Consider the following 22878-nt stretch of genomic DNA (forward strand, 5'->3'; position numbering starts at 1 on the left):
CTGAGATAATTTTTTGTAACCACATTGTTAAGAGAAATATAATTGAATCTGCCTTTATTAAGCATTTTAACAATCAACTTATGAATATTAGTTCGGGTCTTTTTAAATTAGATAGTTACCGTGTTCATAAAATTGTAGGGAAGTACAATGTTACCTTTTAGCAATAGCCTGTTCTAACTGTAGTTTCAGTTCTTAAGTATTTTTTGTTTGATATGTGACAATTTGACTTCAAACTAGTGATTGCATTCAGTGATGATGTTTAGCTTGTTAGTGGCTTTGATCTTTATTTTGTGAAGTTCTCTTGTTTATGTCTCTATTTATTTATTTATTTTACTTTGTACCCCGAAGAAGTGTATGCAATACACGAAAGCGCTTAGTACCTGGTCTTTAATTTTCACCTTTCATGTGGTCGTCTACGTATATATTTGTCACGTGCAGTTTGGTGACTCATTGCTTATATATATATATATATATATATATATATATATATATATATATATATATATATATATATATATATATATATATATATATATATATATATATATATATCATATATCATATATATATATATATATATATATGTATATATATGCATGTATATATATATATACATATATACATAAATATATATAATACACATATATATGTAATGTATATGTATATATATATATACATGTATGTATATATATATATATATATATATATATATATATATATATATATATATATATATATAGATGTGTGTGCATGTATGCATCATTAATGTATACGTCAATTTCCATTAGGGGCAGGCTCTGTATGGTGTTACCCATAGATATTAGGTGCTACCCTTTCCATTGTCACCAAGTATTAATTACTGACATACCATAAACTTTCGTCCCCACAGTGGCGCACACACACACGTGTATATATATATATATATATATATATATATATATATATATATATATATATACTGTATATATATATAATATATATATATATATATATATATATATATATATATATATATATATATATATATATATATATATATATATATATATATATATATATATATATATATATACATATATATATATATATATATATATATATATATATATATATATATATATATATATATATATATATATATAGATATAGATAATCTCATGCACTGATGTATAAAATTGGAGCAATCTTAACTGGTCACAAACTGAAGCAGCAACAGCTGCTGTTTGCAGGATATCCGAGTTAATACAAATTTTAGAGTATGTGGTTGTTATGGCATGGATGGTGGGCATTGCTCGAGCTTTTTTATATTTTTACAAAATAATGGACTTATTCTTATTTTTTACCACATATATTGCCGTTGATAAGATATGAACACTTTCTTTTTGATAATTAAAGTGAATTTCTACTAGACATGCTGACCAAAATACAAGTAAATATCTAACAATGCTGGCAGTGTGTTCAACCCTTAATGCTCCTAAGGTACGACACACAATTCTTTTACTATAAAATCGTCATGGAAGAATGTCATGTGTTTTTATTGATATAAAAAACATTGAATACTATATTTAAGCTAATAACCACGAAGGCAGTGAGGTGTACAACCGATCTCGGTATATTAAAGGTTGAAGAAAACAAATTCTTTGAAGAATGGCGGGAAATAGTTGAGTGTGCGACGGTAGTGTCATCTGTCGGCTAATGGAGTTGTTGTACGTCAGAACGGATTGTGAGAAATAAGCACCTGCTGATTGAACATTAATATGCGTGGCATTGTCCGTATTTTCAGACACTTGAGACAGGTATGACAATAAATTACGAATGGGCGTTGTCATCATGAATGTCAAAATCTGAGCATGTCGGTGGAGGGAACCGAAGTGAGTTGATGATGATGGTGCTCGGAGGGACACACGACCTGTCCCTCGTTGTTGTTTTTGTTTTGTCAAGTCCGTTTTCTTCGATGTGATTCCTGTCGTGCAGTTTGTTTTCGCGTGATTTCTCTCCCTAAATCGCACAGTAGGTAACGCTGGCTTTAATCCTTGCCATTTCCGATAAAGAACACTCGCTTATCGCGTTCAGGTTTTTGGGGATTGGCGAGGATGCGCATATCCATGGGCCGAGAGCTGCAGCAGGAGGCGGCTGTGATATGTTTATTTACCCCAATTCACATGATGAACGTGGCTCGTTGAAGTTTGTCCATTTCCGTTGGACTGTGTTGTCCGTCGAAGTGGCAAAAGAGGACACGTCATTTGTGAAGGTTTTATAGGGACTAGGTTACCGTAGGACCAGGCCAAACTTTGTCACTTTTCCCCCAGGCCAGGTTGCCAAGTCGAATGCTGCTTTCTGGCCCTTGAGATTCGGTAGATTTTCATTCATGGCCAGGCAACGTTTCACGGAATTCGATTACCAGGCTGAACCTATGCTGTAGGCCGTTTGCTTCATGTGTGGGGTCACCAACCTCAAGGGTGGAACTTAGCATAAAAATAAAAGCAAAGTTCCATTGTACTGGGAGGACTATAGGCTACTACATCCACATTCATCTTTAATAGAAGTACCAGTATGTTTTAATCAAAAATGACTTCGGATGAATATTTGGTATTTTTTTATAAGTTGCCAATACACGATGTGAAATTGTAACCTAGATATTTGAAAAGAACTGTTCATCAAATTACGACTTATAAAGTAAGACAATATCAGCCCCCCCCTCCCCCTCCATAACTAATACGGCAAAATTGTGACCAGGAAACACCCCTAGCTTATGGGGTATTATTTTATATTGGCAACCTATAAAATTTTACAGAATATTTAACATATACTGAGGATGGGCAGCCTATGGTTTGTCGTACTCATTGGAAGGTTCGTGTCCCATTAGGCTAATAACCATTTTTTTTTTTTAATCCCCTCATAGAGGCACTGCATCCATAATCTTTGAGGTAGCTAACCTATGTAAATTATAAATTATCCCGTTCAAGAAATGTTTTTGATCAAACAAATTTTGACAAACATTTCAGTATTATTTATACTTTATTACTTCAACCCAATACCTGACTATTTATGCTGTGCTCTTAAGTCTCCTTAATATACTTAGTACTAAAATCATACCAAAAGCTATTGCAAATTCACTTTTATGAGGTGGTGGCCATGGGGCTGGTAATTAGCATGACATTCACGGGAGTGGTCTCAGCAGGAAAGGAAAACTTACCAACCTTTTAGTTACAAATCTTACTATTCCAATTCGTCAGGATTTGCCGTATCCCTTTACTTCCTCTTGTTTCTTCCAAATGAACACCATATTCTTTGGAAGCTTGAATTTCAAGAAAAGAATAAGTGTGGGCTTGTTCCATATGAATAGGTTTCATCTAGTGAATAGTAATAATAATAACCCAGTAGTTCATTACAGATCTTGATGTCAACAAGAAGACTGAAGACCAGTTTGTGTCAATTATGGTTTCTAGGAAAATGGCCTGAAATGGGAGGAAATCTGTTGGTTTTCTTAATTCATTTAAATCACCCAGTGTCATAAGTCTACTTATATGAATTGGAACCTTTTAGTACGTGCATAGTAGGCTATTTATGCAAGGTAAGGCTATCATTTGAAATGAGGTTACGATGAAATGTAGAAAAACAAATTTTTTTCAAGCATTAAAAATAACCAATAACTCTTATCCAGGATCCATTTAAAAGGTTAGCCATCTTAGATATTAGCAGTGATGCATCTCAATGGGGTATGTTATGCAAGCCCCACTTAAATAAGTGCGCAAAGTAGGGACCTGAGTGTATTACATTTATTGAAGAAATTTGATTTTAAAAAATTACAGATATATATTTAAACAGGAGGATATTTGTTACCTTAGAAAAGTCTAGTGAAAGAGAATAAGTGATAATGACTCATATTGTCAGCTTTTGTGTGGAAGGAGCCATTCACCAAGAGAAAAGTAACTTACAGTACCAAATTTAGAAGAAATATGTATAATTATAAAATCTTTCCTCGTCAACATTTTTGTCAGATTTCTCACTCCTGTCTTGTCCAGTTATGCTTTGAGTTCCCATCAGGTCAAAGTCTTCATCTCTGCCCCCTCCATGGTTTCCTGGACATTCCTGTTTGTTTGATACTACAGTATTACAATGCCTACTGATTTTCTGACTGCAGTTCTTCATATCTTTTCACCACATGCCCAAACCATCTCTTTCCCATAAAATTTCAATGTAGGCTATTGTCAGCTATCGGACTCCACTACCCTCCTGCAACTTCCTTATTTGTATTATGGTCTTCCCACACTACTTAGTAGTTTTAGGCATACATTGTTATTTTATATTACCTGCAGGTCACTTTTAGATGCATAATAATAAGTATATATGATACAAGGTTTACAATTGTTGCCATTGTGCAAGACAGTGAGTGAAGTAATTTAGTATTAGTAACTTACCCAGTAATTACATAGCTAAAGTTTCCTCTTGCATGGCAGCTTGAATTAAAAAATTCATGGGTAACACTTCACAGTTTAGTGCAGGTGACTGGTCCCGTCCACTTACGGGAATAGCAGGAACTACTTAGCAGACAACCTCATTCTGTTTCTGCCGGAGCTCGAGTAAACACTGAGTGTTGATGGCAGCTTTGTTTTTAAATTTGCTGGTTGTAAACCAGATTTCAGTGAAGTATTATTGCTGATTTTGTATAGCCTTCAAGCCTACAGCATTCATGATCAGTATTTTGTTGTTTTGTTATTAAGGCCTCATTCAAGTTTATCATGTTTTGCTACAATAGCGAATATGCAATCAAATTGTTTAACTACCGTTAGCGTAGTTTACTGCGCCATCACCTTTACTGGTTAATGTAATGAAACATAAACATTATGTTCGTTGCCAAACCAATATTTATGGTAATGTATTACTTATCTGCAAGTCTCAATTAATGTATGGTAGGACTTGAGACATGTCTGTATGATGATACTCTGTGTGCTTCAACTATTGTCGGTAAAAGTTTAACTTTCCTTGTCCGAATAGTATGATAACTTAAATATCGTGTTCGCTACCGGGCCGACATTTTTGGTAATGAATGCATATCTGAAAGTCTCAATGTTTGAGAGGATTTTAGATATGTCTGTTTTGTATTCTGGAAAGGTTAACTTTTCCTTTTCCGAGTAGTGTAAAAAACTTGAATTTATATATAAGTAACTCACCAAATAATTATATAGGCATTAGTTTCTACTTTACGTGGCAGCTCAAAATTCAGAACGTGCAGTAGCGCTCTTTTGGCTTGGGTGTAGGTAGACTGCCCCGCCCACTTTCGGGGAAGAATAGGTACAACACAGTTAAAGAGCTCAATTCGTTTCTGCCGGTCAAGTACTAAACATTGGTTATTGAGAGTTCTTGGTTTTTTTTTTGTTCACTGGATGGTTGGAAATTCTCTTCATTTGGTGAAGTACTCTTTGTTTTTTGGTAGCATTCTATCAATTAGCTTAGCTAATATTCAGGGCATTCGCGATTGTGACTTTCCTGGTTTTGACTTTTGTACTAATCATGTCAGACTAGCTTGTCTAGCATTAGGTACTGCAGTAAAGGCTGCAAGACTAGACTCATGTCGGGTAAGTATGACAGCCATACTGTCTGTAGTTCTTGTAGGGAGCAGATTTGCTCACCTGATCTTAATTGTGACAAATGTAAGGATTGGGATAAGGGGAAGTGGAAGACTTTGCATGCCCATTTAGATAAATTATGACGTGACAGTGAGAAAGTAAACTGCTAGGGCTGAAGCTAAAGCTTCTGCTAGTCAGGTTAATTCTCTGGGAGTTGATGTTGCTGGTTTACCTGGCCCTTCAACACATGTGACTGCCATTTTCTCTATCTCCAGTCCTCCAACTTTTCCTGTTACAGGCAGTCCCCGGTTATCGGCGGGGTTCCGTTTCTGAGGGTGTGATGATAACTGAAGATCGGCAATTTTGGCGCTTTTTTTTGGGCAATTTTCGGGGGTTATCGGCACCGAGAAACACCGACTTTCAGTTATCGGCGCCTCTGTTAGGTATGTATCGGCGCCGATAAGTGGAAATCTGCGATTTTCAGCGCCGAAAATTGCCGATTTTCGTTGTTAGACAAGCCCCATAAAACGGGATCGCTGTTACCAAGCCCGCCGTTAACCGGGGACTGCCTGTACTCCGATCCCTGGCTTCCATTCTTCTGAACCCAGTGCCATTGCCAGCTTTTCTGGTACTTGATGCATCCAAGCAAGGAAGGAATTCGGTCTTCTGGAACCTGGATGTACCCTGAATGACCGACAAGTCCCTTGTTTGATCCCATACTTTCCTCTTCTCGGCAACCGTACACAGAAGACACCCTTCCGAGTGACCTCTTGACTTCAGCTAGGATGCAATAGTGAGATCCAAGTCATCGTTTAGGGAATATTTTCACAGGGAGACGCTTTTTTCCTCGTTTACCCTGGGATTTTTGGCCATAATGAGGATCTATTCAAGCTCTAGATTTTTTCCTTCTCCTTTAGGAAGTTAACAGACGTCATTTTTTTTTTACATGAACAGAATCGGACTAAGATCACATCCTGAAAGGGCGTAATTTTGAATGCTCAAGGAAAACATTTTGCCTTTTAAGTGAAAGTCAAGGACATCAGAGCAGCCTCTACCTCCTTAGCTTTCAGGCTCATTTGTCCTTTACTTCTATTCAACTTAATCCTACTGGAAGTATATTCGTCCTCTGCGTCTTTACCTCCATTCCACATAGTCCTATTGGAAGTATAGTCATCCTGTGTGTCTCGCTTTCTTATCAAGTGATCCTGATCTTCTAGCTTGCCTGTACAGCTACAGTCTGGCACCAGCTGTAGAGCTTCCAGATCCATGAGCTTCTAGTTCATCTAGCACCCAGCCTGGCATTAGCTCTTGCTCTGAGTGCCAGCTAGCTCCCACGAGTGCCCACAATTCCCAAGCTCTTAGCTCAACTGGTGCCCAGCACTTCTGGCACCAGCTACAGCCTGACACCAGATAATTCTGCGAGCCTTCAAGCCCTCTCCAGCTCTGTGGGAGAATAGGGAGGTCTCTGTCCTTTTGGAGTTTTTCAGAGGACCGTCCTCTACATATGATGATATGGCAAGATCCGTTTCATTCACTTACTAGAACGTATTACCCTCATGGACTTCTAACTTGGGACACACTCAGAATTAAGAGAGCAGTTTACCTTCCTTAAAGTAAAGCTAAGGATGTCTTAGTAGCCTCTACCTCTTTAGCTTGCATATATTTTATGTCTCGTATGTCCATTCCACCTTTGAACTACTGGGAATGTAATCGTTCTTTGTTTCTCACTAATTTTAATGGAAGTTAAAAGGAGGTTGGTGGGTTTGCCCATGGGAAGTCACCTCCTCAGCAGTACCTGTCACTCACAGTTCGTGGAGTGGAAGACCCTCAGACTGCCATTGGAAAGGTGTCTCTTGTAGTGCCCACCAGTTGTCGTCAGATTCAAAATTAGCCTTGACAAGAGGCATTCTAGGTGTTTTTCACGGAGTGTCCCAACCCTTGAAGAGATGCAGTGACAACGAGACTATCTCCTATTACATTCCAACAGACTAGAGATTCTTCTCTCGGCAAAATACGACAGTCACAGTCTCCGTGCGCTCAGTGCCTGCTCCCGAGTGCCCACTGTCTACCTGTGCTCTTGGCACTGGTTGCCAAAAGTTTGGCACCAACTCCTGAGCACCCAACGATTCCGAACGCTCAGCGCTTACTACAGAGCGTCAATATCCAGTACTTGACTCCTGCCTGTGAACATTTATCACCCACTCACAGACTGTATTTTAGAACACATTGTTCTTTCATGAACGCCAGTTCCTGATTGAGCACCTGGCCCTGTTTTTTTCAAGTGACTGGTGCCAGTTCCCAATAACCTGGCACCATTTCTTCATCAGTCTCCCGCATCTGGGTGTCATACGGAGAGCATTAGCCTGCGTATAGAGAGGTCCCCTTTTCAGAGGTTTGTAGTTTGTTGCTATAAATATGAAATTCTTGAAGTATTTTGCTTTATTTGTCATAATCCAACTTGAACCACCACACACACACCAAAGAAAAAGTGCTGGTTTATGTCAGGTGAATGGGGGATATTACCAACATAACACATTAATCACCTGCTACCAGCATCAATGACCATTTCCAGATTATGAGTTTTTTCTGCTTTTAGTTTTGAAACCATAAATTCTGTCTGTAAGAGAGTAGAGTTAAATTTCATTGACCAGTGAAAAAAGTCCTTGTTCATGTCATTTCCCTAGATAAGGTTTCTCTTTATCGCTATGGAACCTACATTTTTTGCTTGTATGGCATGATAGGTTATCGCTTCCTCTATGTCCAAAAAGGCATAGGGCACAGAATATATTTCCATACAGTGTGCAAAGGGAGTTGGAGATGGACAGGATCTGGTGCATTGTAACTGTCAGTTTATGTACAATAAACCCCCCCGCGTTCGCGTTCTCACGATTCACTTACTCGCCGATTCGCAGATTTCTCTGTGGAACGTATATACGCATTTTTCAAACATCTAACTTACCTGGTAGTTATATATATAGCTTAAGTCCCTGACGTCACGGCAGAATTTCAAAAACTCGCGGCAATCGCCGATCGGTAGTCAGGTGAACCACCTGTGCGCCCTCTACCCAGGTACCTGGAACCATTCCAACTATTCCTCAGATCTTCCCTGCCGCTGTGTCGGTAACATCGATGGAATTTCGCTCATAGCCTGTGTTTTTTCGCAACTTATTTTGGTGAAGTACACTTTGGCTTGGCTTTTTGGATTTTTGTTCGCTTTTTAGATTTTCTTATAACATATCTGACTTCATCGAGTGTGAAAATGTGTGTGTGGGGATGCAAGCGGCTTGCTAAAGTCTCCTTGGATCCCCACTTAGTATGTCTGAAGAACGGGAATGAAAGACCGGCTCAGAAGAGCCAAGAGTACTGTTTCTCACTCTTCTTGATATAACCAGGGAATAGTTAATTCTTTTCCCCTTGATAACTATCCTATTGATCCTTCTCCCGTAGTGGTAGTCTCTGAACCCCCTACTGAAACAGGTAAGGACCCAATACTTAATGATTTGTTGGCTGCCATTCAGACCCTGGCCCAACAGGTAAAATCCCTCTCAGAAGACAGGGATAATATGTGATCGATAATAAGAGATCTAAAAATACAAGTGTTAATATGTTGTTAGTGCAAGTGCAGTGGAGGTGCGACCGCTCGGTCCTGTTGTGCTCCTAGTCCTAGACCTCTTCCAAGCTCACCAACCCCTGTGAGAAGGAAAGTCGACAGACGAAGGGAGGCAAGAGGCTTTAGCTACCGAGCAGTCGTCCCCTCGAGCGTACCTGTTGACGTTTCCCAGGGCGCTCACCCTCGCCATAGGAAAGGCGAGGTTAAAGTGTTTTTTCGTCCATTGGTTGCTGTCGTCAACCGGAGGAAGCTTTTGACCGATGTCGCACAGGCGGCAGTTCTCAAGTAACCTCTAGGTTTGACGGGACAGCGAAAGTTAGAAGTATGGGCGCCAGGAGGGCGTCGGATCGAAGCTGGACGCCAGGGCGGGTTCGAGAAGCTGGACGCCAGGACGCCGAACGCGGCGTTGAAAGCTGGGCGCCAGGATGTCAGGCGTAGAAGCTGGACGCCAGGACGTCAAGTGTCGACGAAGTTAGACGCCAGGACGTCAGGCGTCATGAAGCTGGACGCCAAGACATTAAGCTTGAAAAATGGACGCCAACACGCCAGGCGTCAAGAGACTGGATACGCCAGGACGCGCAGGCGTCAAGATGATATTTTGAAAGACGTCGCTACTTCCGTCTTTCGGAAAAATCGGAAGAAGAGAATGATAATATCTCGCATTCTCCTGTGAATCCTATTGTAGAGATTTCTGACGAAGACAATATAAAAGGCCATCAGCTTTTATCAGACTTGAAAAGGCTTATGAAGCTATTTTCGGAAATTTTTTCCAGAAAATTTATCCTGACTGCTCCTCGTTCCCGCCTTCAGAATTTACTCTTGTGAAGGCGTCTAAGAGGGCAGCATTTACGAAGAATGGATACTTTCGAAGGAGAAACAATGAAAGACAGCCTTTGTTTTTCCTCCAACCAAACTAGCTCAAGGTCTAGCGTTTAGTATCAAACTGGAGAATCGTTCGGCCTCGAAATACCTGCCCCTTCCCAGGAACCTTCTCGAATCTTGTTGACTCTTCTCGTCGAGTGGCCATGGGGAAAACGAAGTTGTTGGTCGATATCAGAATTGGACCACCCCCTCAAAAGAATTTGGAGATTTAGGAAGGAAGATGGAATTATTCAACACGACTGACACCAAGAACTCATATATCTGATGTCGTGTATGGATAAAGGACTCGGAGATAGTTCCAACGAATCAACTGCACCTTTCTCAGCGGGACTCCTGAAGAAAAGGGCCCATCTTTGCTCTTTCCTGGCTAATGGGGTCATGTCCAATCAAAATCAGAATTGATTTATACCTCTTTTTTCCTCTCACCCCTTCTCTCAAGGTTTGGTATAGAGGCCTTTTCATCTTTGGCCCAGAAAACCACGTAAGATTTAATATCTAAAACAGCAAGAAAAGTCCTACCTACGACTTTCATCGCTAAAAAGAGTAAGGCTGAGGTTCCTGTGTTTCAGGTATCTCAGCTCTTTCGTGGTCGGCCCTCCGATAGAGGTTCCTCTAGGGCGGGTAGATGAATGACAACGAGAAGAGGCTCTACACAGGGAAGGAGGACCTGCCTTTCTTCTCCTGCAGACTGCGGTAGGAGCCAGACTGTCCAGCCTGAGTAGGCCCCCTCTAGTAACAAGACAATTCGACCTTTCTGCCAAATGCAACGACAGAACCAAGGCAAAGGTTCTACAGCAACAAGTGTCTATGATGTTGCAAAAGGAGACCAGACAGAGAGTTCAGGATCCGAATTCCCCAGGATTCTACATTCGGTTATTCCTGATCCCCAAATGCTTGGGGGGTTAGAGACCGGTGCTAGACGGGATTGCACTCAACTTTTTGTGCAATAAACAAAGGTCGCTATGGAAACGACAAAATCGGTTCTAGCAGCGGTCAGACAGCATGACTGGATGGCCTCACTGGACCTCCAGGATGCGTATTTTCACGTCCCCATGCACCCGATCTCCAAGAATTTTCTGAAGTTCGTCCCACGGAAAGGTTTTCTAGTTTCGGTCTCTCTCTTTCGGCCTAAACAGACAAGGTTGACGTCTGGCTCTGGAGCCGAGACCTCTCAAGAGCAAGTTACCCAATATTGAGGGACGTCATGATAAGACTTCATAGACTACAGATTGTAGCCACAGCAGCAGCCCGGAGCTCTTCCCTTCCAGCCCCAAGGGTAGCTCTCCTACTAAGAACAAACGTGAGACAGTTCTATTCAGTCAGGATACCAGGCTGCAAGAGCGTGGCGGACACTGTGCTGCCTTCCATACATCCTCCTCTTCCTCCTTCGGATTGGTACTTGTCTGCGGAACCCCTCCACGGTCCATTATTGACGATGAGGAGGAAATAATTGCCGTAGTTGAGGCTTCCCAGCCTGTCCCCAACAGCAGGAAGCCCCGCATATATAGCTTTACTATAAAATATGCAGCAGACTTTGTCTTCCCGGCTGCAAGCGTGACAACCAGGCAAAGAGAAGAAGGATAATAGACGTCCAACTAAAGCTTCTAGGCGTCCAGAAGTTTAAGACGCTGAACGTAGTGAATGAAACTCTAGACGCTGGATGCAGTGGCGTCAAGCATCTAGGAGTGAAACACCATGATGACAAGCGTCAATGAACCCAAGGCGTGGGCAAGCGTCAAGGCATTGGAAGCCAGGACGTCAGGCTTCAAGATATTGGAAGCCAAGACGTGGAGTTAGCTCAGGGCGCAAGATGCACTGGCATCAACCGTCTAACAAAGAATTAGGTCTACTGATAAACAGATAGAAATCTCAGCTGATCCCATCCCAAGAGGTTCTATGCCTTAGGATGAAGATTCAGAGTCAGGATTTTCGGGCTTTTCCGTTTATTGCAAAGACAGGACAAGCCTCAAGAAAATTTCAGAACTTTATAAAGAGACAGTCATGCTTGGCAAAGGAATGGATGAGTCTGCTGGGAACCCTTTCCTCGCTGGAACGGTTTGTCTCCTTTGAGAGGTTAATTTTATGCCCATTACAGTTTCATCTAAATCGGAACTGGGACAAGGAAATAGAACTGGAGACCAAGTGCATCCCCATTTCGGAACCAATAAGACCGTATTTACAGTGGTGGAACGTCCCCGTCAAGCTCCAGGAGGTCCCTTCTCTATATTAGAGGAACCCAGACCTAGTGTTGTTATCCGACGCGTCGGACTCAGTATGGGGAGCAACACGAGGGAAATAAAAAGTCTCGGGCTCCTGGACCAGAGAGCAGGAGAAGTTAAACATCAATTAGAAGGAACTAACTGCAATCCTTCTAGCTCTCAGGGAGTTCGAACACAGTGGGGAACAAAGAGGTGCAGGTCAACACCGACAACACGGCAGCGTTGGCCTACATCAGCAAACAAGGGGGCACTCACTCCAGGTCTCTATACGAGACAATAAGAGAATCTCTTCTTTGGGCAAAGGAGGAGAATGTAAAACTAGTAACCCACTTTATCCAAGGGGAGAAAAAAATGTGAGGGCGGACATTCTGAGAAGGAAATAAAGTCCTCTCAAAAGAATGAACGCTACATCAGGACTTTGGGGACGTCCTTGCATAGATCTCTTCGCCACAGCGCAAACGAAGAGGTTGGACACTTACTGCTCTCCAGTACCAGATCCCGGGGCTATATACATAGACGCGTTCCTGGTGGACTGGTCCAACTTGGACGTGTATGCATTTCCCTATTTCAAGATAATACACAGGGTACTGAAAAAATTTGTGTCACATGAGAGGACCGGAATGACCCTTGTGGCCCCTTACTAAACGACAAGAGATTGGTTCCCAGAAGTACTGGATTGGATGGTGGACATCCCGAGTAGCCTACCTCAGAGAGTAGATCTACTCAAACAACCCCACTTGGAAAGATATTACCAAAACCTACAAGCGCTACTAGTAACTGCTTTCGGACTATCGGAAAACTCACAAGAGCCAGAAGTTTTTCAAGGAGGCAGCTGGCGCTATAGCAAAATCAAGGAAGTTATCCACCATTAAGGTATACCAATCCAAGTGGGAGGTATTTAGAGGATGGTGCAAGGACAACCATGTGTCCTCTTCCAATATTTCTGTAACCCAAATTTGTATATAGAGAACTCACCAGCATGGAACCTAGACGTGGTCCTGAGGTTCCTCATGGGGAGTAGGTTCGATCCCTTGCAGAGGACATCTTTAAAGGACCTCACCATGAAAACTCTTTTCTTGGTCAGTTTGGCCACAGCGAAAAGAGTTAGTGAGATACATGCTCTCAGCAAGAATATAGATTTTATACAAGGCAAGGCAATCTGCTCACTGCAACTAGGCTTCCTTGCAAAAAATGAATACTCATCACAACCCTAGCCCAGAACGTTCGAGATTCCGAACCTAACGGACATAACAGGGGAGGAGAGAGAGAGTCCTATTCCCGGTAAGGGCTCTAAGGCTCTACCTGGATAGGACAAAGGACTTAGAAAGGAATTCAGAAGGGCTTTGGTGCTCAGTCAAAAGCTCTGTATAGATGTCGAAGAATGCTCTGTTTTATTTTATCAGAAAGTTGATAAAAGAAGCACATATGGAATGTAGAGAGATAGACTACAAGATTCTGAAAGTAAAGACGCACGAGGTCAGGGCAGTAGCAACCTCTGTAGCTCTTAAACAGAACAGGTCCCTGCAGAGTATCTTGGACACGACCTTCTGGAGAAGCAAGTTAGTATTTGCCTCTCACTATCTAAAACAAGTCAAGACATTATCACGAAGATTGCTATACGCTGTGCCCGTTTATAGCATCTAATTCAGTAATGGGAGAGGGAATACCCTACAATCCCATAAACCAATACCCTTTTTCTTACCTTGGAATTGAGAATTTTTATGGTTGTTTGTGAAGACTGGACGCAGTCTTCCGCAATCATTGGGATGAAAGTTCCTTGGTAGAGCCCGGAACAAGGGTATTGAGAGGAGGTCTAGTCACATAGAGGTTATACACCGGTTGACAGCCCCTAGAGATTTTCAGCCCCCTGGGTGGATCGCTGGATCTCTTAAGGAATGCAGACATAATGAGAGGGTTCATTGAAGTCAGCTTCCTTAATCCAATCCCATAAAATAATACCCTTTGTTCTTGCTTTGGAATGGTTGAAATTTGATGGTTGTTTGTGAAGATTGAGCAGTCTTCCACAATCATTGATTTTAGTCAGATGATCATTTTGTTCCTTGGTGACGCCCGGAACAAGGGTATTATAGGTTGTCTGTCACATAGAGGTTGGTACACAATTGGCAGCTCCTAGAGGTCTTCAGCCCCTGAGTGGATCGCTGGACCTCTTAAGGAATACAGACATAATGAGGCGGAGTTCATTGAACTCAGCTTCCTTAATCAATTCCATAAAACAATACCCTTTGTTCTTACCTTGGAATGGTTGAAATTTTATGGTTGTTTGTGAAGATTGAATGCAGTCTTCACAATCATCAATTTTAGTCAAATGATCATTTTGTTCCTTGGTGGCGCCTGGAACAAGGGTATTATAGGTTGTCTGTCACATAGAGGTTGGTACACCGGTTGGCAGCTCCTAGAGGTCTTCAGCCCCTGAGTGGATCGCTGGACCTCTTAAGGAAAACAGACAAAATGAGGGAGTTCATTGAAGTCAGCTTCCTTAATCCAGGTAAGGACCTTAAGTTGGTTTATTAACCCTTAAGCAAATTCCAACGATGTTGGCTGTCTCTGACCCTCCACCAAAGGTGTCAATCAGCTATATATATAACTACCAGGTAAGTTAGATGTTTGAAAATGATATTTTCATAATAAAATAAATTTTTGAACATACTTACCTGGTAGTTATATATAATTAAATTCCCACCCTCCTCCCCTCTAGAGACTAGGGGCATGGAAGATCTGAGGAATAGTTGGAATGGTTCCAGGTACCTGGGTAGAGGGCGCACAGGTGGTTCACCTGACTACCGATCGGCGATTGCAGCGAGTTTTGAAATTCTGCCGTGACGTCAGGGACTTAAGCTATATATATAACTACCAGGTAAGTATGTTCAAAAATTTATTTTATTATGAAAATATCATATTTGCAGAAAATTCACCCATTTGCGGTATTTTTCACTAAAAAAATATTCACTAATTACTGTATTTTCATATAATTTTCATGACTAAATCCACTTTTTGTGAAAAAAAACTTAAAATACTCAGGTACCCCGGTAGTGCTCGAGTTACGATAATTCGATTTTGCAATGGGGTAAGCACTTACAGTAAACCTCCCGTATTTGTGGTCTCACGATTCGTGGATTTCTCTATGGAACATATATACACATTATTCGCTGAAAATTCTCCCATTCGCGGTATTTTCTTATTTTCATATTTTCAAGACTAAATGCATTTTTTGTGATAAAACACTTAAAATACTCAGGTACCCAGGTGGTAGTCGAGTTATACGATAATTAGCCTTACGATAATTCGATTTTGTGATGGGGTAAGTAATTGATACCGATAAGACAATATTTATAAAATATTTTTACATTTTGAGTGGGCGCAGACAGCAGCATACAATCAGGCAGTGAGAGAGACCAAATTACAATAGACCAACTTCTTTTCCCCCATCTCTTCATCCCATCTTCTTGTTAAAAAAGTAAAAGAGAATGATAAAAGTATTGTTAGTGTGAATGCATACAGCCATAAATAACTGAACAAGAAACTTGTTTTGCTTATAACCGAATCGGATAACAACAGCCGTTTTGCATGTATTTCAACCATCGTATGGTAGTAAACAATTGCTGTAGTTATGTTACAAATGACATTAAGTAGAATAGGACCAATATATTTTTACATTTTACCCTTATTCGGTATGGATAAAAGATTTGCAAGGAAATATACTGCTAAATTTAAGCTGCAAGTTGTAGCTGAAGCTGAGAAAACAATTTCAAGCTGCTAATGACTATAAATTATCCTGCATCAGCAACATGGGTGAAACTCGACCATAATTAAAATTGGAGAGAAGAGTATTTCAATCAAAATTACTGGGCATGAAAGAACACATATTACTGATGTTTTTACGCTGATAAAAGATAAATAGTAAAGCTCGTATAATGATGAAATCAAGTGAAAATAGCGAACAGAATCAATTTTTTTTTTTTTTTTTTTTTTTACACAAAACGACATGCCCCCAAATGGCCAACATCATCTATTAATGAAAAAATAGCTAAATTAATTTCACAACGAGACATATTCAAGTTGTTTTTCGACTTAAAAACACTTTGTATAATGAAAATTAACCTTGCCTCATGTAAATAAAGTTTTGTTCATGACACTTACCTGACAGATATATATATAGCTGTATTCTCCGAAAGGGACCGACAGAAATTCAAAACTTACGGCACACGCAGATGGGCCAGGTGGTTAGTACCCATTCCCGCCGCTGGGAGGCGGGCATCAGGAACCATTCCCATTTTCTATTCAGATTTTCTCTGTCACCGGTATTGTCAACACCTGTTGTCAATACCTCCGCCGTTGGATTTCGTAAACTTTTCCACTAAGTATTCTGATTGTCTTTTGGTTTTTGACTTTGGCTTTGTGGATAGGCATACGCTTCTTTGGACTGTTTTGATTTTGGTTTTGGCTTTTCCTTGAACAAGATGTCTGGATCTAGTTCTGCTAGTTTCAGGGTGTGTTGTGAAGGAGTGTAAGGTGAGGCTACCGAAAGCTTCGGTAGACCCTCACACAGTATGCATGAAATGTAGAGGGCATGTGTGTATGTTGGATGATCGCTGCAAGGAGTGTGAATCGTTGCCTGATTCTGATTGGAAGGCTTACGATTCTTACATTCAAGCTAGAGCGTGATCGTGTAAGGAGGTCTTCCTCCAGGAGTGTGTCGGTGGTGGGAGTCAGGGTATTAATTTATCTCCTGTTAACCCTACTAATGCTTCTCCTTTCCCTGTAGAGTCGCCTTCTAACCCCCTGTGATTCCGTCTGTGGAAGGTAATGCCCTTGCAGCAGATTTTGAACTCCATTCGTACTTTGGAGTCTAAGGTGTTGGCGATCGAAAGTGCAGTGATCCCCCCCAGTGTTGTGGAGGGGGCGTCAGATCGGCCCTATAATGCCTCTAGGCCTGGACCTCTGCCGAACTCCCAGGACTTAGGGAATGGGCATGTCGAAAGCCGCAAAGAGGGTTACGGGACCCCACCGATCTGGCGTCCTTCGGCAGGCCTTGTTGACGTCTCCCAGGCTGCCAAGGATCGTGCTCGCGCACGGATCCTTAAGGATTGCTTTTCGGTCCTCCAAGGCGTCCTCTCCACTTAAGGGGTCACGTTCTCGGTTGGACTCTCGTTTCAAGAGGAGCCGCGTTGAAGAGGGCGCTTCTTCTCCTCTTTCTCGTGCCTTGGAATCTTCTCCCGACTGGCTGCGAGATTTGCCGCCAGCAGAAGAGGACCAGGATTTCTTCGGAGGAGGGCGTTGCTGAACGTCCCAGCCGCACCAAGAAGAGAGCCCTGTCGCTCTTGGTAGAAGGAGGAGGACGTCTCCTTCCCCTCTTCTTCTCATAAGAGCAGCCCTTCTCCTGAGAGGGCTTCCTCTCCTTCGGCGTCTTATCCAAGATATGCAGCGGCAGTTAGCTTCCCTTCTCGCTGCTAAGGAGAAGGAGCCTCGTGGGCGGAGCAAGGATTTGTCGCTGCCAGTTAAAAGATCTAAGAGGTCTCCTCTCCTTCTCTTCGTTCGTCTCTCTCCCCTGCGGTTTCTAAAGAGTCGCCCTCATCGTTCTGCGGATCATCAGCTCTCCTTGCCCGTCGTGACTCGCTGGTTGATCAGGACGCCTCCTCTTGCAGCTAGGCTTGCCGCTAGTAAGAGTTCGCGCCAAGACGCTCTTCTTGCCTCTCTTCCTGCTTCTCGCTCTCGTTTTGACGTTCGGCAGGACGCTCCCAGGGACGCTTCTCGTTATTCCCGATCTCTGCACGACGCTCTTCAGGACTCTCGTCAAGAAGCTTGGCGGCTCGCTCGTCAGGACTCTCGACAGGACGCTCGGCAGCTTGTGAGACAGGACGCTCTTCAGGACGCTCGGCTGCTTGTGAAGCAGGACGCTCGTCAGGACACTCATCAGGGCAGAAGGGCGCTCCTCAGGGCCTTCGGCAGGGAACTCCTGTACGAGTTGTTCCGGGTTTTCTGCCTTCTTCCCACGAGAAGAGGTCTCTGGGCGAATGGACCCAAAGGTCTTTGTCTCTCTCTAGCCCCGAAGACTCTCCTGTCGCTCCTGTCCCCGCCCCTTTTGTCTTTCTCCGACTACCGGTTTTGGCTAGCATGCTTAAGGAGCTTTTTCCTGATAAATTTCAGCCTTCTGCTCCTCTTTCCCCCCTTTTTCGCAGTTAGCTTCTTGAAGGTGAGGAAATCGCCGACTTCCTACAAATGAAGACTTCTCTGGCTACTAGAAAAGCTCTCAAGAGAGTCAATGCGTGGATGGAAGATAGGAAGTCTCAAGGAAAATCTTTCCTGTTCGCTCTCCCCCATCTAGATTGTGCGGGAAAGCTGGAATGTGGTATGAGACGGGAGAGGAAATTGGCTCAAGAGTTCCTTCTTCCTCTCAAGGTGATTTTGCGAGCCTCGTTGATGCTTCAAGGAGGTCTCTTCTTTCTTCGGCGAAGGTGTCTTGGACTCTTTCTGAGACCGACCACCATCTGAAAGGCCTTTTCAAGTCTATGGAGGTTTTTAACTTTCTGGACTGGTGCTTGGGGGCCTTGGACTTAAGGACTCGTAGTCCGGATTCTATTTCTCTGGGGGAGCTGTCCAGTGTACTGTCGTGCATGGACAAGGCCGTCAGGGATGGCGCTGATGAACTGGCTTCACATTTTGGTACAACCCTCCTAAAGAAGAGGGCTTTGTACTGCAATTTCGCTGCCAAGTCGGTTTCTCCTGTTCAGAGGGCTGAGTTACTTTTTGCCCCTCTTTCTAGCCATCTCTTCCCCCAGCCGCTTGTCAAGGATCTCGCCTCCAGCCTTAAGGAGAAGGCTACTCAGGATCTCCTTGCTCAGTCTTCCAGACGTCCTAGTGTCCCTTCTACGTCTTCATAGGACTTCCCCGAAGAGACAGAAGCCCTTTCGTGGGAGATCTTCCTCCTCTAGACCCTTTTCATCTGAAGAGGTCTCTCCAGAGGCGGAGCCCCTTCTTCCCAAAGGGGCAAGAAGTGACTTTCTCACCTCCAGACACCAGTAGGAGCCAGGCTTCTCCTGTTTTCGAAGCCTGGAAAGTAAGAGGGGCGGATTCCTGGTCCCTCAATGTAATCAAAAAGGTTACAGGATCCCGTTCTCGAAAACCCCCCCCTGTCCTCTACTCCCAGAGATCTGTCGCCTTCTTACCGTCCGGAGAAGCAACAGATCCTTTTAGATCTGCTGGAAGAAATGATCCAGAAGAGGGCCATAGAGCGAGTCCTGGATCTGGAGTCTCCAGGTTTTTACAATCGTCTCTTCCTGGTTCCAAAACAGTCAGGGGTGGAGGACCAGTCCTGGACGTCAGCAGACTGAACAACTTTGTCGTCAAAGAGAAGTTCAAAATGGAGACGCCCCAGTCGGTTATCAATGCACTGCGACCAGGCGATTGGATGGTCTCTCTCGACCTACAGGACGCGTATTTTCATGTCCCCATTCATCCTCAGTCGAGAAAGTATTTGAGGTTTGTCCTGGGGGGAAGAGTGTACCAGTTCAGAGCTCTCTGTTTCGGACTGAGTACAGCTCCTATGGTATTCACAGTCCTGATGAGGAACGTTGCCCGGTGGCTTCATCTTGCCGGCATAAGGATCTCGCTCTATCTGGACGACTGGCTCATCCGAGCCACATCGGAACAAAGGTGTCTGGAGGACTTGCATTCAACTTTGAAACTGACAAAGTCCCTGGGACTTCTTGTGAATTTAGAGAAGTCGCATCTGATCCCCTCTCAGTCCATTCTTTATCTGGGGATTCGGATGGATTCAGCGGGTTTTCGAGCCTTTCCATCCCAGGAACGTCAGCAGCACTGCTTAGTAAAAGTTTCGGCCTTCCTGGGGAAAGAAACATGCTCGGTGAGGGAATGGATGAGTCTGCTGGGGACCATTTCATCACTGGAGAAGTTTGTTTCCCTGGGGAGGTTGCATCTCAGACCCCTACAGTTCTTTCTTGCGGACAACTGGAAGAACAAGGAGGACTTGGAGGAGTCTCTCAGGATCTCTCTCTCTGTCAAGGACCATCTTCGGTGGTGGCTCGATCCTTTAAAGTTGGCAGAAGGGGTCTCTCTCTATCTTCAGAGCCCCGACCTAGTGTTGTTTTCCGGCGCGTCCATGTCGGGATGGGGAGCAACACTAGGGGAGGAAGTGTCAGGCACCTGGAAAGGGGAACAGGTGTCCTGGCACATAAATCTAAAAGAACTGAAAGCGATTTTCCTGGCTCTTCAGTTCTTCAAGATCAAGTTGCAGGTCGGATGATTCAAGTCAACTCCGACAACACCACCCCCCTGGCGTACCTCAAGAAACAGGGAGGTACTCATTCTCGGTCCCTGTTCTTGGTCGCCAAGGAGATCCTGCTATGGGCACATTCTCGCCAGGTGACGATTCTCACTGCTTTTGTAGCAGGGGTCGAGAATGTTCAAGGACCTTCTCAGTCGACAACATCAGCTTCTGCCAACAGAATGGACTCTGAACGCAGAAGTGTGTCAGGATCTTTGGAAACTTTGGGGACGTCCCCTGGTGGACGTTTTCATGCAACTTCAAGGACCACAAGGCTGCCCCTTTACTGCTCTCCAGTTCTCGACCCGGGAGCCCTAGCAATAGATGCCTTTCTCTGGGACTGGAAGGGTCTAGATCTGTACGCCTTTCCCCATTCAAGATTCTGGGGAAGTCGTCAGGAAGTTTGTAGTCTCAGAAGGGACGAGAATGACTTTAATCGCTCCTTTTTGGCCTTCAGCAGAGTGGTTCCCAGAGGTCATGTCTCTCGGTGGACTTTCCAAGAACGCTTCCTTTGAGAACAGATCTTCTCAAACAACCCCACTTCGAGAGGTACCACAAAAATCTTCCCGCTCTGAGTCTGACTGCATACAGACTATCGAGAAGTTGCTCAGAGCGAGAGGTTTTTCTAGACCAGTGGCTAAGGCGATCGCTAACGCCAGGAGAGCCTCTTCCAGCGCAGTGTACCAGTCCAAGTGGGTCATTTTCAGGAAGTGGTGTAAACTTAAGGGAATTTCCTCCACCACGACCTCTCTATCCCAGATAGCGGACTTCCTATTTTATCTGAGAAAGGATTTGAAGCTGTCAGTCCCTACCATCAAAGGATATAGGAGTATGCTGTCAACGGTCTTCAGGCATAGAGGCCTGAACTTATCGGACAATAAAGACCTTCATGATCTTCTTAGGTCTTTTGAGACGTCTAAGGTAGCCTCCCCTAAGTTACCTTCGTGGAATTTAGATGTAGTTCTAAAATTCCTGATGTCGAAGAGGTTTGAACCTTTACATTCTGCTTCCTTCAAAGATGTAACCAAGAAAGCTATTTTCCTAACTGCTCTGGCGACGGCGAAGAGAGTTAGTGAACTTCAAGCGTTCAGCAAGATTATAGGTTTCAGAGGCCCTGATGCTGTCTGTTCTCTGAGCCCTATTTTTCTTGCAAAGAATGAGAACCCGTCTTCCCCTTGGCCCAGGTCCTTCGAAATTAAGGGCTTGACGAACATCACTGGACAAGAACCTGAGAGAACCCTGTGTCCTGTCAGGGCTCTAAAATTTTATTTGCAGAGGACCCAGGATTGTAGAGGTCCTTCTAGCAATCTTTGGTGCTCCGTTAAGAGGCCTGATATACCTCTCTCGAAAAATGCCCTGGCTTTCTTTCTATGAAGCACCATCATAGACGCCCATTCCAGTGTGCTAGACGAAGATTTGAGAACTTTGAAGGTTAAGGCTCACGAAGTGAGAGCCATTGCTACCTCAGTGGCCTTCCAGAAAAACCAGTCTCTCAATGACATTCTGGGTGCCACTTTTTGAAAAAAATTCGGTCTTTGCTTCTCATTATCTCACAGAAGTGAAGACGTCCTATGAGAATTGCTGTGCGCTGGGACCTTACGTTTCATAAATCGATCTTGGGAACAGAAAGCGACTCTCATCCTCTCCTTTAGTTTTGTTTTGGTGTGTTTTTAAATATTTTATGTGTTGTTTTTTATGGTCGTTGGGTCTCCACCAGTGGTGGTCGCCCCCAGTCCTTAGTTTATGTTAATCTTTTTGACGTAACTAGGCTTGGTCAGGTGGTTGTTAGTTTGTCGCTTACCCTCAAAGTAAGGTCATATGGTCTAGTCACATTGTGGTCTCGCCCCGTTGACAGATCATCTAGATTCCACCAGCTTTATAGGTCTCTACCTCGCTGGAGTTTTCTAGTAAAGCAGAAGCAGGCTTGGGTGACAGTAATCACAGAAGTCAGCAATGCTAACAGGTAAGGAACCAAGGCGTCAATCGCCTACATAGTTTTGTTTCCTAAATCCTATTCTGTCTCTTCCCACCTCCAATGGTGGGATTCAGCTATATATATATCTGTCAGGTAAGTGTCATGAACAAAATGATATTTTTATGATAAAATAAAGTTTGTTCATACTTACCTGGCAGATATATATAATCATAATACCCGCCCTCCTCCCCTCAGGAGACAGTAGTTCTAGTTTCTAGAAAATCTGAATAGAAAATGGGAATGGTTCCTGATGCCCGCCTCCCAGCGGCGGGAATGGGTACTAACCACCTGGCCCATCTCGTGTGCCGTAAGTTTTGAAT

At 43.3% G+C, this 22878-nt stretch overlaps 1 protein-coding gene across 14 annotated transcripts in view; it reads left to right on the forward strand.

Annotated features, from left to right (window-relative positions):
• LOC136848046 (dnaJ homolog dnj-5) overlaps positions 1-22878 on the forward strand; it is a 76435-nt gene that overhangs the window by 5932 nt on the left and 47625 nt on the right. For 4 of the 14 annotated variants that reach the window (XM_067120124.1, XM_067120130.1, XM_067120127.1 and 1 more), the window contains exon 1: positions 1471-1796. The exons of 1 other annotated variant lie outside the window; for it this stretch is intronic. Coding sequence is in view for 5 of the 13 variants with exons in the window: in XM_067120128.1 (XP_066976229.1) it covers positions 1835-1871 (37 nt within the window). In the remaining 8 variants the exon portion in view is untranslated. Of the gene's footprint in view, positions 1-1470; positions 2015-3552; positions 3575-22878 lie in introns of those variants that run through there. 9 more of the 14 variants (XM_067120121.1, XM_067120122.1, XM_067120125.1 and 6 more) reach the window with 7 other exon arrangements.

Source organism: Macrobrachium rosenbergii, chromosome 18 (assembly GCF_040412425.1).
Source record: "Macrobrachium rosenbergii isolate ZJJX-2024 chromosome 18, ASM4041242v1, whole genome shotgun sequence".
NCBI classification, from domain to species: domain Eukaryota; kingdom Metazoa; phylum Arthropoda; class Malacostraca; order Decapoda; family Palaemonidae; genus Macrobrachium; species Macrobrachium rosenbergii.